The sequence below is a fragment of the Salmo trutta genome, chromosome 5 (genome assembly GCF_901001165.1).
Source record: "Salmo trutta chromosome 5, fSalTru1.1, whole genome shotgun sequence".
In the NCBI taxonomy this organism is placed as follows: domain Eukaryota; kingdom Metazoa; phylum Chordata; class Actinopteri; order Salmoniformes; family Salmonidae; genus Salmo; species Salmo trutta.
Window position 1 is genome coordinate 53049615 of NC_042961.1, and position 16525 is coordinate 53066139.

The 16525-nt window shown below is 43.1% G+C and overlaps 1 protein-coding gene across 1 annotated transcript in view; it reads right to left on the minus strand.

Moving 5' to 3' along the window:
* LOC115194486 (basement membrane-specific heparan sulfate proteoglycan core protein-like) overlaps positions 1–16525 on the minus strand; it is a 138089-nt gene that overhangs the window by 58015 nt on the left and 63549 nt on the right. Inside the window, 8 exon segments of the mRNA XM_029754206.1 lie at positions 1786–1810; positions 1939–2064; positions 2598–2846; positions 3020–3298; positions 3394–3714; positions 3808–4016; positions 4018–4078; positions 4235–4507. Of these exon segments, the coding sequence (XP_029610066.1) occupies positions 1786–1810; positions 1939–2064; positions 2598–2846; positions 3020–3298; positions 3394–3714; positions 3808–4016; positions 4018–4078; positions 4235–4507 (1543 nt within the window).

Here is a 16525-nt window from a genome sequence, read left to right on the forward strand (position 1 = left end):
CCAAAAGTATGTTAACATCAACACTATAATCCAAAAATCATCACTTGGATGATAAAAAGGTAATGTGATCAGAAACGTTTTCTCACCAGTTTGTTTGTTAAGACATACTTATATATAGTTTCATACCCTTCAATAGATTGCTGATTTAGTCTTACCGGGGGCTGTGTATGGCTTCACTAGAGAATAGACAGATTCTGTCTCAGGTGGGGTTGGTTTTTCTGTAATGGGTGAGGATAACACATCAGCAAAATTTTACAGTTATACAGAATAAAATACAGTTATACAATATATAGTTAAAGGTGTAAGGTTATGATGATCCCTTAAATACTGTACACAGCTTTTAATATGGGTCAAAGAGGTGTGATGTTCTGATAGGGGGAATATGGAGGCATTTCCAATCTTACCTCTCTTCTTCTTGGCTTTGACCTTCTTTTGGAGGTCAACCTCAGCATAGGTCACATCAAAATGTCCAGCTGCTGCTGACAATGGACATTTCCAGACAACAAATGAAGGAATTAGTTTATTGCACATTCTGCCACTTCATCACAAATTAAGAAACAATTAAGGTTAATGACTGCCAACCGGTATAATGGGTCTTACCTGTGGCTTTCCCTGTCTTCACCTCAGAGTAGACTGGATTTTCTTTTAGATAATCTCGCTTTTCTGAGGAGGAACAAGAGCAGCAGAGAATTTGTAAATATATATAGATATATACACAGTACCAGTCCAAAGTTTGGACACACCTACTCATTCAAAGGTTTTTCTTAAATTGTTACTATTTTCTACACTGTAGAATATTAGTGAAGACATCAAAACTATGAAATAGCACTTATGGAATCATGTAATACCCCAAAAAGTAGCCATCCTTTGTCTTGATGACAGCTTTGCACACTCTTGGCATTCTCTCAACCAGCTTCATGAGGTAGGCACCTGGAATGCATTTCAATTAACCTGTGTGCCTTGTTAAAAGTTAATTTGTGGAATTTCTTTCCTTCTTAATACATTTGATTCCATATGTGTTATTTCATAGTTTCGATGTCTTCACTATTATCCTACAATGTAGAACATGGTAAAAATAAAGAAAAACCCTTGAATGAGTAGGTGTGTCCAAACTTTTGACTGGTACTGTATGTATGTGCATATTTTAACTCATCTTAGATACACTGCTACATTTGTGACAGTTGAGAGTCACCTTTCTTTTTCTCGTCCAACTTTTTGAGTTGAATCTGGGCGTAAGTCACATGACTTGGTCCAGCAGCAGAAGCACCAGCAGCATCTGAGACATAATACACAAACACCTCCACTTAGTCAAACTACATGTCATATTAAATGAACAGCAGCAGACTAGTACACATTCACACTGAAAACATTACATTACACTACCATTATCATTGTTGTCTGAGGGATTGATTGTATCGTAGATGTTAGCATCACCTGTTGGTCAAAGAAGAGAGAGACAGGTTAGTCAGGTTTGTTATCCCTCAGCTTGTCTAGGGACAGAGAGTACGGTAACATTTTGTTATACAAAGTGGATGTTGATGAGTCAGTGTATGAGGTTACAGAGAGAGGAGTGGTAGAGGTCTGGGCTGAGAGACTGACCATGCTGGAGATGTGTATAAACAGTATCAGGAGTCTGGCCCTGGGTAGATCCTTGGTCCTGTTGGGGGTCCTGGTTGGTGCTCTGGGGCTGAAGGGGCCTACAGGGAGAGAGATACTCAGCTTAAGAAGCACAGAGAAGATGTTATACTGTATGTATCAATTCAGTTGAGAGACAGGTGTTCTCACCAGAATATTCTGTTGAAACAGGAACCTGTAATGACAAACACATTGTGTTATGTACTGAACTTTCTTCAACTATTTATATTTAAATTTCATGTTGTGATTTTTATCCTAAACATATAAGAAGTTTTCCATGAAATGAGAGAAGATTAGTCTCACCTTTTCTGTTTTGATATCTCCACAGCAGGACCAGGAGAATGACCAGTAGAACACCAGCAACAACCAGACCCACAACCACTCCTACTAGGACTAATGTAGAGGATCCAGGAGATACGACTGGAGAGACTGGAGAGAGAACAGCACAACACCATCAGACTCTGAGGTGGAAAATAAATAAAGTCGTTCAATTCCTGTATGTATCTGAGACTGGAGAGAGAACAGGACAACACCATGAGACTCTGAGGTAGAAAATAAATAAAGTAGTTCAATTCCTGTATGTATCTGAGACTGGCGAGACTGGAGCGAGAACAGCACAGACTCCTAGAGAGCTTATATAGGTTAAGAGTACAGAGCATGAAAGCAAAGTAGGCTGGCCCGTCTTTGACAATTTAGTTGAGAGATCATATTTTATGGGGGAGAGCACCTGTTGACAAAATATTTCAGTGCCTTTGAACGGGGCAGGATAGTAGGTGCTAGCCGCATCAGTTTGAGTGTGTCAAGAACTGCAACACAGCTGGGTTTTTCACACAACAGTTTCCTGTGTATTTCAAGAATGTTCCACCACATTCAAACCAACATTAACATCAACACTTAAATCACATGATTTTCACACAGACAATAAAAAGGTAACTAACTTGTGATCATAAATGTTTTCTCACCTCTCACTGTCACCCAACTCTCTGGTGATTCTCCTTGACCAGATTTACACTTATAGAATCCTTCATCTGACTTGGATACTGTAGGGATGGTCATCTCTCCTGTGGTCTCATTCTTGATGAGTACTCCATCTTTGTAGAAATCAGTCTTGAGTTTAGGATTTGTTTCCTGATATCTAAATGTACAGGTCAGAGTTACAGAGTCTCCTTCAGTCACAGGATGGACAGGACTCTCCAGGATCACATCACCATCTGTGTAACATAATATATCAATAATACTGTAAATCTGGAGTCATCACTCACAATATATCAACATCTTATGAGCTTGTGTTTTATTTTATTAAATGCAATCAATCAGTTACAGAATGAAACATAACATGCATTGAAATGTAAGAATGTTAGTGAATGTTGTGCAATAGACGTACCATTTACTGTGATGTTGACAGCATTACTGTACTCTCCTGATCCAGACTCACACCAGAACACTCCACTGGACCATGTGTTCAATGATGTGATGGTGCAGGTGGATTCTGTTATTGATCTCCAGGTAGATGGACACTGTGACTGCCATGCTGTCTCTGTGTATCTCTTCAGTCTCCATCCAGTAGAGTTCCCCTTCAGCTCACAGCTCAGTGAGAGAGATGTCCATCTAAAATGCTGAGTTCTGTTGGGATTTACTGTAAGAGACACTGAAGGCTGCAGATCTGAAACAAAGAGAGACAGAGTCAAACCTATAGTTATATAGACACATGAGGGTGACTTAAATATAATTCAATACAGTTTCAATGCAGTTAGTTACCTCCTGACCAGAGAAACGGAGGTTGACTGTAGAGTGTATCATAGACTGGGTCTCCTCTCCCAGCTCTACACACATATCCTCCTGTGGGAGTAGCACCAGCAGGGATCAGAGTGTAGGAGTCTTCACTAGTCACATTGTCAGATAGGGGCTGTAGAGAGTAAGACTTGTCTGATAGGGAGGGTAACCCAGCTCTGTAGGGAACAGTCCTGTACCAGGAGAACCTCCAGTCTGTAGACAGCTCTTTAACCCCACAGCTCAGAGTCACTAAGTCTCCAGGGTTCAGCCACTGAGGAGAGATACTCAGGACAGGTTGGGGTTGATCTGTGATTTGATAGAGGACAGGTTTCAACATTTCAGTCTTAGAAAGTATTCTAGTGAACCCAATTTATTTTATACATGATTAGATAGACATACCAGACACGGTCAGTTTTACAGCCTCACTGGTCTTGGAGAACTTGTTTCCCTTTACACCCTCACAGGTATATGAATCACTGTTAGACCTGTAGACAGGACTGATTCTGTACTCAGGCTTTGTGTTAAAGGGGCTGAATAACTGACTATTCTTATACCATCTGTAGTCCCAGTCAGTGTCTCCTCCTCCCTGTATGTCACATCTCATAGTAAGTCTCTCCTCTGAATATCTGGGTCCAGTTGGGTTGGAGGATCAGAACAGCAACAGGTCTCTCTGCACAGACACAACTAACTGAATAAACAGTTGCACTATAGCTTCAAGTTAGCTATCATTGTTGTGATACAGTAAACAGACAAAATATTATACCATAGATTACCATCTATCCATATAAAATAACAACCATTTATCATAAAACTGTTTTAGACTCACCAGTAATGTTTATCTGGACTGGGTCACTGTACAGGGTGTAGTAGACTGGGTCTCCTCTCCCAGCTCTGCACCAGTACTGTCCTCCATCAGAGACACTGACCCAGCTGAGTGTGTAGGAGTATCCAGAGGTTGTGGTTACTGGTGTAGAGTCTGGTCTGTGTCTGTACCAGTAAAACTCCCAACCAGAAGACTCTACAGTACAGCTCAGTGTCACACTGTCTCCTGTGAATATGTTCTCTTTGTCTGAAGTCAGTGTGGTCTTTGGCTGATAATCTGTTGGTATTTCAATGGGTTTGAGTGATAAGATAACAACAACAACTAAAGTTCTCACTATTCACAGTAACAGTGACATCATCACTGATGGAGGAAGATGTGGGTCTGGATCTTCTCTCTCCCTGACACCAGTAGAGACCCTGGTCAGACTCAGTAACTCTACTGATGGTGGATCTAGTATTAAGGTATTTATACTGGGACAAGCTAATCTCACTGTTGTCTTTGTACCATTTATAGCTCCAGTCACTGTAAGACCCAGCTGAACACGTCAGAGTGACTGTTTCTCCGGGGTACACAGGGTTTGGATTTACGGTCACTGTAGTTTCAGGCAGAGCTGAGAGAAAAGAGCACTGAATATCAAAACATTTAGCTGTTTTGGAAAGTTTATTATAGGTGTATGTTGAATATAAAGCTAAAATACTTAGTTGCTACATCCATTTTTGAACTTATAAATGAATGATATAATGTATAACCATTGATACCCATTGATTCTTGAAGAATTTAATCTGGTTTTACTCCAATGTTTGTAAACAATGTCAATGTAAACAAACAATGTAAAGCCTCAAAACATTGTTAGAACTATCATTTGTTTATGGATCATTCTACAGAAGTGGTGCACATTGGGGGTTAAACAAAATAATCTAATTTGTATCATTTTTTTCCCAACTTTCCACACACGTCTTCCAGCATCTGTCAGATAGACACACAGTGGGGAGAACAATTATTTGATACACTGCCGATTTTGCAGGTTTTCCTACTTACAAAGCATGTAGAGGTCTGTAATTTTTATCATAGGTACACTTCAACTGTGAGAGACGGAATCTAAAACAAAAATCCAGAAAATCACATTGTATGATTTTTAAGTAATTAATTTGCATTTTATTGCATGACATAAGTATTTGATCACCTACCAACCAGTAAGAATTCCGGCTCTCACAGACCTGTTAGTTTTTCTTTAAGAAGCCCTCCTGTTCTCCACTCATTACCTGTATTAACTGCACCTGTTTGAACTCGTTACCTGTATAAAAGACACCTGTCCACACACTCAATCAAACAGACTCCAACCTCTCCACAATGGCCAAAACCAGAGAGCTGTGTAAGGACATTAGGGATAAAATTGTAGACCCGCACAAGGCTGGGATGGGCTACAGGACAATAGGCAAGCAGCTTGGTGAGAAGGCAATTATTAGAAAATGGAAAAAGTTCAAGATGACAGTCAATCACCCTCGGTCTGGGGCTCCATGCAAGATCTCACCTCGTGGGACATCAATGATCATGAGGAAGGTGAGGGATCAGCCCAGAACTACACGGCAGGACGTGGTCAATGACCTGAAGAGAGCTGGGACCACAGTCTCAAAGAAAACCATTAGTAACACACTACGCCGTCATGGATTAAAATCCTGCAGCGCACGTAAGGTCCCCATGCTCAAGCCAGCACATGTCCAGGCCCGTCTGATGTTTGCCAATGACCATCTGGATGATCCAGAGGAGGAATGGGAGAAGGTCATGTGGTCTGATGAGACAAAAATAGAGCTTTTTGGTCTGAACTCCACTCGCCGTGTTTGGAGGAAGAAGAAGGATGAGTACAACCCCAAGAACACCATCCCAACCGTGAAGCATGGAGGTGGAAACATCATTCTTTGGGGATGCTTTTCTGCAAAGGGGACAGGACGACTGCACCGTTTTGAGGGGAGGATGGATGGGGCCATGTATCGCGAGATCTTGGCCAACAACCTCCTTCCCTCAGTAAGAGCATTGAAGATGGGTCGTGGCTGGGTCTTCCAGCATGACAACGACCCGAAACACACAGCCAGGGCAACTAAGGAGTGGCTCCGTAAGAAGCATCTCAAGGTCCTGGAGTGGCCTAACCAGTCTCCAGACATGAACCCAATAGAAAATCTTTGGAGGGAGCTGAAAGTCCGTATTGCCCAGCGACAGCCCCGAAACCTGAAGGATCTGGAGAAGGTCTGTATGGAGGAGTGGGCCATAATCCCTGCTGCAGTGTGTGCAAACCTGGTCAAGAACTACAGGAAACATATGATCTCTGTAATTGCAAACAAAGGTTTCTGTACCAAATATTAAGTTCTGCTTTTCTGATGTATCAAATACTTGTCATGCAATAAAATCCAAATTAATTACTTAAAAATCATACAATGTGATTTTCTGGATTTTTGTTTTAGATTCCGTCTCTCACAGTTGAAGTGTACCTATGATAAAAATTACAGACCTCTACATGCTTTGTAAGTAGGAAAACCTGCAAAATCGGCAGTGTATCAAATACTTGTTCTCCCCACTGTATATACTTCTCACACACTTTGTTTGTATTGTATACCTGAATTCCTTACCACCACACTAAACTGGTCTCTACAGAAACATAGAGAAATATAAGCGGTAAAGGAGCACCATGTACAGTAGTGGTCATTTTGATTAACCTATTACAGATTCATTTTAGAAACTGTATTTGCATACCAAATTAACTAAATAGTAAAAACATGATGTTTAACCAATTTTCAAAACCTTTAAATTGAATTTACAGAAATATAATCTCTATTGTTCTTTGTAAATTGTTCAATGTTGATTGTATGAATCTGGAACTTGTTGATTGAGTTAATTACTTACGCATGTAATTAATTATGTTGTTCGATGTTTAATTATCACTTTTCCTTTCATTATTTTGGCAAAATAGCAGGTGTTTCGGTGTAAGGTTTCAAAAATAGAGATAAATAGAGAACGCTAGATGGATAAAACTAATTTTACTATAAACATTGCCATTGACGGGTTCCACCATTTAAAAGTAGGCAACTGGGTGGGGATTCCTATGGTTTGGGAGTGATCAGCCAATGATCAGAGAATATTGTCTTCCTCCAATTGGGTTGCCTCATAGAGAAAGATAGAGGACTCTAGTGCCCAAAACCATTTTTAAGCATGGGCAGCACTATTGAGGACTTTCACCATTTTTAAGTATTCAACTGGGTTGGACTTCCTATTGGTTAAGAAAGAATCACATAATTCCATTCAGGTCATCAGGGGGGATAGCCAATTAAGTATGATTGTGAGTAAACATTCCATAACTGCAGGTGGCAGTAAATCGCCAACCTTGACTTTTTAACAGTTCAAACAACACACTAGGTGGCAGTGGGAACCCTTTCTGTTTGTTTACCAACTCATAGAAGTAGTAGAAGAAGACAGTTGATGATTTCTCAATGGAGATGGCCTCAATGAAGCTGCCCATGCTCTCACAGATGCCATAATGGGACATACAGGTAGACAATGATGCAATGTCTATCTAAGTCCATGGGTTGCCTATGGTTTGTAAACCAAGTTTTAGACCAGAACATTGGTCCCACTATCCAGAACCAGTGAATTGAGACCATAATAAGATAAATACCAAATGTGTGTGTTCTTGAGTGGTCTCAAGACCAAGACCACTAGATCCTGAGTGGTCTCAAGACCAAGACCACTAGATCCTGAGTGGTCTCAAGACCTAGACCACTAGATCCCAAGTTGTCTCAAGACCAAGACCACTAGATCCCGAGTGGTCTCAAGACCAAGACCACTAGATCCTGAGTGATCTCAAGACCAAGACCACTAGATCCCGAGCACATGGGCACTTTCTTCAATTGTAAGAAGCTCAAGTAAAGTAAACTAAAGTACAGTACAGTAGAACACAGTATAATACATTCAAGTAGAGTACAGTACAACAGTGTAGGGTACAGTACAGTAGAGTACAGTACAAGAGAGTAGGGCACAGTACAGTAGAGCACAGTACAATAGAGTAGGGTATAGGTCAGTAGAGCACAGTATAATAGAGTAGGGTAAAGTACAGTAGAGTACAGTACAATAGAGTAGGGTACAGTTCAGTAGAGTACAGTACAATAGAGTAGGGTACAGTTCAGTAGAGTACAGTACAATAGAGTTGGGTACAGTTCAGTAGAACAAAGTACACTACATTCAACTAGAGTACAGTAGAGTAGGGTACAGTACAGGTGAGCACAGTACAATAGAGCAGGGTAGAGTTCAGTAGAGCACAGTACAATATAGTAGGGTACAGTTCAGTAGAGTATAGTACAATAGTGTAGGGTAGAGTTCAGTAGAGTACAGTAGAATAGAGTAGGGTACAGTTCAGTAGAGTATAGTACAATAAAGTAGGGTAGAGTACAGTAGAGTACAGTACAATTGAGTATGGTACAGTTCAGTAAAGTACAGTACAATAGAGTAAGGTACAGGTCAGTAGAACATGCTAAAATACTTTCAACTAGAGTACAGTAGATTAGGGTACAGTACAGTACAGTAGAGTACAGTACAAGTATGGTACAGTTCAGTAGAGTACTCCTGACCCCTCCTGTCTCAGCCTCCAGTATTTATGCTGCAGTAGTTTTTGTGTCGGGGGGCTAGGGTCAGTCTGTTACATCTGGAGTATTTCTCTTGTCTTATCCGGTGTCCTATGTAATTTAAATATACTCTCTCTAATTCTCTCTTTCTCTCTTTCTTTTTCTCTCTCGGAGGACCTGAGCCCTAGGACCTCAGGACTACCTGGAATGATCACTCCTTGCTGTCCCCAGTCGACCTGGCCGTGCTGCTGCTCCAGAGTCCAACTGTTCTGCCTGTGGCTATGGAACCCTGACCTGTTCACCGGACGTCCTACCTGTCCCAGATCTGCTGTCCCAGACCTGCTGGAACCCTGACCTGTTCACCGGACATGCTACCTGTCCCAGACCTGGTGTTTTCAACTCTCTAGAGACAGCAGGAGCGGTAGAGATACTCTCAAAGATCGGCTATGAAAAAGCCAACTGACACTTACTCTTGAGTTGCTGACTTGTTGCACCCTCGACAACTACTATGATTATTATTATTTGACCATGCTGGTCATTTATGAACATTTGAACATCTTGGCCATGTTCTGTTATAATCTCCACCCCGGCACAGCCAGAAGTGGACTGGTCACCCCTCATAGCCTGTTTCCTCTCTAGGTTTCTTCCTAGGTTTTGGCCTTTCTAGGGAGTTTTTCCTAGCCACCGTGCTTCTACACCTGCATTGCTTGCTGTTTGGGGTTTTAGGCTGGGTTTCTGTACAGCACTTTGAGAATATCAGCTGATGTAAGAAGGGCTATATAAATAAATTTGATTTGATGATTTGATTTGAGTACAGTACAATCGAGTTGGGAAAATTTCAGTAGAGTAGGGTACAGTTCAGTACAGTATAGTACAATAGTGTAGGGTAGAGTTCAGTAGAGCACAGTACAGTAGAGTAGGGTCAAGTTCAGTAGAACCCGGTACAATACTTTTAACTAGAGTACAGTAGATTAGGGTACAGTACAGTAGAGTACAGTAGAATAGAGTAGGGTGCAGTTCAGTAGAGTATAGTACAATAGTGTAGGGTACAGTTCAGTAGAAAACAGTACAATAAATTAGGGTACAGTACAGCAGAGTACAGTATAGTAGGGTACTGTACAGTAGAGTACAGTACAATAGAGTAGGGTACAGATCAGTAGAGTATAGTACAATAGTGTAGAGTAGAGTTCAGTAGAGCACAGTGCAATAGAGTAGGGTAGAGTTCAGTAGAACACAGTACAATAAAGTAGGGTACAGTTCAGTAGAGTACAGTACAATAGAGTAGGGTGCAGTTCAATAGAGTACAGTACAATAGAGTAGGGTACAGTACAGTAGAGTAGGGTACACTAGAGTAGGGTACAGAAAAGTAGAGTATAGTACAATAGTGTAGAGTAGAGTTCAGTAGAGTACAGTACAATAGAGTATGGTACAGTTCAGTAGAGTACAGTATAGTAGGGTACAGTACAGTAGAGTACAGTACAGTAGAGTAGGGTGCAGTTCAATAGAGTACAGTACAATAGAGTAGGGTACAGTTCAGTAGAGCAAAGTACAATGGAGTAGGGTGCAGTGCAGTAGAGCACAGTACAATAGAGTAGTGTACAGTAGAGTACAGTAGGGTACAGTACAGTAGAGTAGTATATAGTAGTAGTAGTGTTTTGGTCAAATAGATGTAAGTGTTTGGGTTCTTAGAGGGTTGGAGCCCCCTGTTGGCTATTCATCTCAATACTCTACTATTTTTCCTGAAGTGTCCACTACCCACATGGTACAGAGTTGGTAGAACATGGACTATGCAACATTAACATGTAGATGTGCTGCCCGTGTTGTAACAGACACCATAATGGCACAGATACAAAGATGAAACCTCTATATAAATGTTTTCCTTTATGTTCAAACATGAAGTTTAGGAGTCAGTGTACAGGACAGACTCCTCTCAATAGAAATAGGTGTATAAACAATGACTCTGTACTGTACTAAATTAACAATATGTTTGTTATTTCTTAACAGAACAACAGAAAATGTTTCACTGTCCCAATAATTTTAGAGCTCACTGTAACTAAGAATTCTGACCATGATTGACTCAATATAAATAGTCAACAACATCAATAAAGCACAACAAAGTAACTCACCTTTTACAGTGAGAGTAATAGCATTACTTGGTTGTGAAGATGTGGGTCTAGACACTCTGTTCCCTTCACACCAGTACCGACCCTGGTCAGACTCAGCAGCTCTACTGATGGTGAGGGTGTCTCCTGTTATAGTGTGTCTGACAGACTGGGTTACTACATTATCATTCCTGTCTTTGTACCACTTATAGCTCCAGCTACTGTCAGACCCTACTGAACACATCAGAGTAACTGTCTCTCCAGGGAACACAGGGTTTGGTTCTACAGTCAGTGTAGCTTTGGGCAGAGCTGCAGAAACACACAACATATGTTTTTAAAACAACTAAACAGTATCCTTAAAATGGTGCCCAATGTCAAGTGGTTATAAGAATGGAGGCAAAGATGTGAATGAGAGATAAGATGACGTACGTGTCACTGTCAGTCTGACTGCATCACTCCATTTAGAATCCTGCTGCTGATGTGAACCCATACATCTGTAGTCACCACTGTCAGAAATCTTAGCAGCACTGACCTCATGTTCATTCTTCTTACTGGAGGAGTCAGAATTACCATTCTTGTGCCAAGTGTACTCCCAGTCAGTGACTCCTCCCCCCTGTATGTCACATCTGAGAGTGACAGACTCTCCACTGAATATCTGGGAGCTGTTGGGGTGTATGGTCAGAACAGCCTTCGCCGGTCCTGCACAAAATCAAACCAGCATGATACACATGTTATTTCGAGAGACTAAAAACTCAAAATATGTCCAGTCAAAATCAACTTTAAAAATCACAAATAAAGAAATAGGATGAAGCATTAAGAGATGGAGGCTTGATGAAGTGAACAAATATCTACCATCATCATCTTCAGAGTGTCCAGAGTTGATGTGTGTATTCAGCACTACAACAAAGAAAGTCACATTGCACCAATATTAGCTTGAAATAGACAACAACATGCCATATTCAGGTTACTGATTACCACATACTTTATACTTACTGTACTTTATTTTATAGGTGCAATCTGCAATTTCCACATAGATTTTAGCAGTTTTAAATGAATAATAGCCATTCTTTCTGAAAAAGTATAACTTTTAATTGCTTCATTAGGAAAAAACACGATTCCACATCAAATCAAATTGCATTTGTCACATGCTGTAACGCCCTGGCCATAGAGAGTGGTTTTTGTTCTTTATTTTGGTTAGGCCAGGGTGTTACATTGGGTGGGCGTTCTGTTCTTTTCTAGGTTTTGGTATTTCTGTGTTTTGGGCCGTGTGTGGCTCCCAATCAGGCACAGCTGAAGTTCGTTGTTGTTGATTGGGAGTCACACATAAGGAGCATGTTTTTCCTTTGGGTTTTGTGGGTAATTGTTTCTGTTAGTGTTTGCACCTGACAGGACTGTTGGCTGTCAGTTTTCTTGTTTTTTGTATAGTGTTCACGTTGTTCTATTAAAACACTAATGATGAACACATCCTCCGCTGCGTATTGGTCCACCTTTTCTGACGATGACAAGACAGCCGTTACAGAATTACTCACCAAAAACGGACCAAGCAGCAGAGGAAGGAGAGGCACCAGGAGAAGGACTCATGGACTTTGGAGAAGATGGAGAGGATCGTTCAGGATTCCTGGAGATGGGAGGAATTACTCAAGCTGGGGAGTATCGCCGCCCGCAGTGGGAGATCGAGGCGGCGAGAGCTGAGAGGCGCTGGTACGAGGCAAGGGAGCGCAGCAGACACGTGAGGCAGCCCCAAAATATTATTTGGGGGGGGCACACGGGGAGATTGGCGGAGTCAGGCGGTAGACCTGAGCCAACTCCCCGTGCTTACCGGAAGCAGCATGGTACTGGTAAGGCACCGTGTTATGCTGTGGAACGCACGGTGTCTCCAGTGCGCGTGCATAGCCCAGTGTGCTACATTCCAGCCCCCCGCAAGTGCCATGCGAGAGTGGGCATCGAGCCAGGGCGGATGGTGCCAGCTCAGCGCATCTGGTCTCCAGTGCGCCTCCTCGGTCCAGGTTATCCTGCACCGGCGCTGCGCACTGTGTCTCCAGAGCTCTGGGAGGGTCCAGTTCGCCCAATGCCTGCTCTCTGCCCGTACCGGGCCAAAGTGGGTATTCAGCCTGGAGTATGGGTGGATGGCGTACGTACCAGAGCTCCAGTGCTCCCCCACAGCCCGGTTTATCCTGTGCTTCCTCCTCGGACTAGGCCTCCAGTGGATCTCTCCAGCCTCGTCCGTCCTGTGCCACCTCCTCGGGCCAGGCCTCCAGTGGGTCTCCCCATCCTGGTTAAACCTGTGCCTCCTCCTCAGACCAGGCCTCCAGTGGGTCTCTGCAGATGTGGTGTAAGCATGAGTGGACAGTGAGTACAGGAGGAGACTGAGCATGCACCGCTGAGGGACGCCTGTGTCGAGGATCAGCGTGGCAGATGTGTTGTTACCTACCCTTACCACCTGAGGGCAGCCCGTCAGGAAGTCCAGGATCCAGTTGCAGAGGGAGGTGTTTAGTCCCAGGGTCCTTAGCTTGGTGATGGTCTTTGAGGGCACTGTGGTGTTGAACACTGAGATGTAGTCAATGAATAGCATTCTCACATAGGTGTTCCTTTTGTCCAGGTGAGAAAGGGCAGCGTGGAGTGCAATAGAGATTGCATTATCTGTGGATCTGTTAGGGCGGTATGCAAATTGGAGTGGGTCTAGGGTTTCTGGGATAATGGCATTGATGTGAGACATGACCAGCCTTTCAAATCACTTCATGGCTACAGACTACTGAGTGCCACTGATCGGTAGTCATTTAGGCAGGTTACCTTAGTGTTCTTGAGCGCAGGGACTATGGTGGTCTGCTTAAAACATGTTGATATTTCAGACAGGGTCGGACAGGGAGAGTTTGAAAATGTCATGAAGACACTTGCCAGCTGGTCAGCGCATGCTCGCAGTACACGTCCTGGTAATCCGTCTTGCCCTGTGGCCTTGTGAATGTTGACCTGTTTTAAAGTCTTACTTACATCGGCTGCGGAGAGCGAGATCACACAGTCTTCCGGAACAGCTGGTGCTGTCATGCATGTTTCAGTGTTATTTGCCTCGAATCAAGCGTAGAAGTAGTTTACCTCGTCTGGTAGGCTCGTGTCACTGGGCAGCTCTCGGCTGTGCTTCCCTTTGTAGACTGTAATGGTTTGCAAGCCCTGCCAAATCTGACGAACGTAAGAGCCGGTGTAGTACGAGCCGGTGTAGTACGATTCGATCTTAGTCCTGTATTAATGCTTGCCTGTTTGATGGTTCGTCGGAGGGCATAGCGGAATTTCTTATAAGTTTCCGGGTTAGAGTCCTGCTCCTTGAAAGCGGCAGCTATAGTCTTTAACTCGGATGTTGCCTGTATTCCATGGCTTCCAGTTGGTGGTATGTACGTATGGTCACTGTGGAGATGACGTCATTGATGCACTTATTGATGAAGCCAATGACTGATGTGGTGTACTTCTCAAAGCCATCAGAGGAATCCCGGTACATTTTCCAGTCTGTGCTAGCAAAACAGTCCTGTAGCTTAGCATCTGCTTCATCTGACCACTTCTTTATTGATCGAGTCACTGGTGCTTCCTGCTTTAATATTTGCTTGTAAGCAGGAATCAGAAGGATAGAATTATGGTCATATTTGCCAAATGGAGGGAGAGGGAGAGCTCTGTATGCATCTCTGTGTGTGGAGTAAAGGTGGTCCAGAGTGGCACCACACTTCCAGGTCTCTGACCTCCTCCCTATACGCTTTGCCTATTTGATGGTTCGTCTGAGGGCATAGCGAGATTTCTTATAAGTGTCCGGATTAATGTACCGCTCCATGAAAGCGGCAGCTCTAGCCTTTAACTCAGTGCGGATGTTCGCTGTAATCCATGGCTTCAGGTTGGGATATGTATGTACGGTCACTGTGGGGACAACGTCGTCAATGCACTTATTGATGAAGATGGTGACTGAGGTGGTATACTCCTCAATGTCATTGGTCATCTGACCACTTCCGTATTGAGCGAGTCACTGGTACTTCCTGCTTTAGTATTTGCTTGTAAGCAGGAGTCAGTAGGATAGAATTATTGTCAGATTTGCCAAATGGAGGGTGAGGGAGAGCTTTGTATCCATCTCTGTGTGTGGAGTAAAGGTGGTCTAGAGTTTTTTTCCATCTGGTTGCACATGTGACATGCTGATAGAAAGTTGGTAAAACTGATTTAAGTTTGCCTGCATTAAAGTCCCCGGCCACTAGGTGCACCGCTTCTGGATGCGCATTGCCTTGTTTGCTTATGGCCTTATACAGCTAGTTGAGTACGGTCTTAGTGCCAGCATCAGTTTGTGGTGGTAAATAGATGGCTACGAATGATATAGATAAGAACTCTCTTGGTAGATAGTGTGGTCTACAGATTATCATGAGGTACTCTACCCCAGGCGAGCAAAACCTCGAGACTTCTTTAATATTGGAAATCGTGCCCCAGCTGTTATTTACAAAAGGACACACACCCCCTCCCCTCGTCTTACCAGACATAGCTTCTCTGTCCTTCCGATCCTCACATATACATTCCTCTTTTCCAGGTGGGTGTGAGCTGTGTACATGGATCTTCACATGTGATCACATAACCTTTCACATGTGGAATTAATGAAAACCATTTGGTGTTGGAACACTTCACATGTGATTATATTTCATATGAAGTTTCAGATGTGGATTATTTTAACACTACATTTCACAGGTGATGCCCTAAAATGTGTCGTTAGGATGTCCCCGGGCCGTCACACAGTCACAGTGTTTTTAACTTTCATATTTGACACACTTACACTGTGATTGTTTATTTATACTGTAATTATTATTCAAGATATCCACTTGAAAGAGATAGTAACTTTTTTTTTACCCCTTTTTTCTCCCCAATTTCGTGGTATCCAATTGGTAGTAGTTACAGTCTTGTCTCATTGCTGCAACTCCTGTACGAACTCAGGAGAGGCGAAGGTCAAGAGCCATGTGTCCTCTGAAATACAACCCAACCTGCTTCTTGACACAATACACATCCAACACGGAAGCCAGCCGCACCAATGTGTCGGAGGAAACACTGTACACCTGGCGACCTGGTCAGCGTGCACTGCGCCCGGCCCGCCACAGGAGTCGCTAGTGCGCGATGAGACAAGGATATCCCTGCCGGCCAAACCCTCCCTAACCCGGACGACGCTGGGCCAAATGTGCGTCAAAGCAATGGTTACTTAACTGAATGACTACCGACCCATTGCACTCACTTCCATCATTATAAAATACTTTGAGGGGCTTGTCAAAGACTACATCACATCCTCCCTCCCCGACACACACAACCCTCTCCATTTTCCCTACTGCCCCGACAGATCCACGGACAACACAATCGCCATTTCACTGCACACAGCCCTCACCCACAAGAGGAATTAATATCTGAGGATGCTGTTCATTGACTACAGCTTGGCTGTCAATACCATAGTGCCCTCTAAGCTCTCCAGAAAACTCACAGCCCTGGTCCTGAACTCCTCCCTATGCAACTGGGTCCTGGACTTTCTGACGGGCAGCCCTCAGGTGGTGAAGATAGGCAACATTACCTCATCCAAACGGATTCTCAAC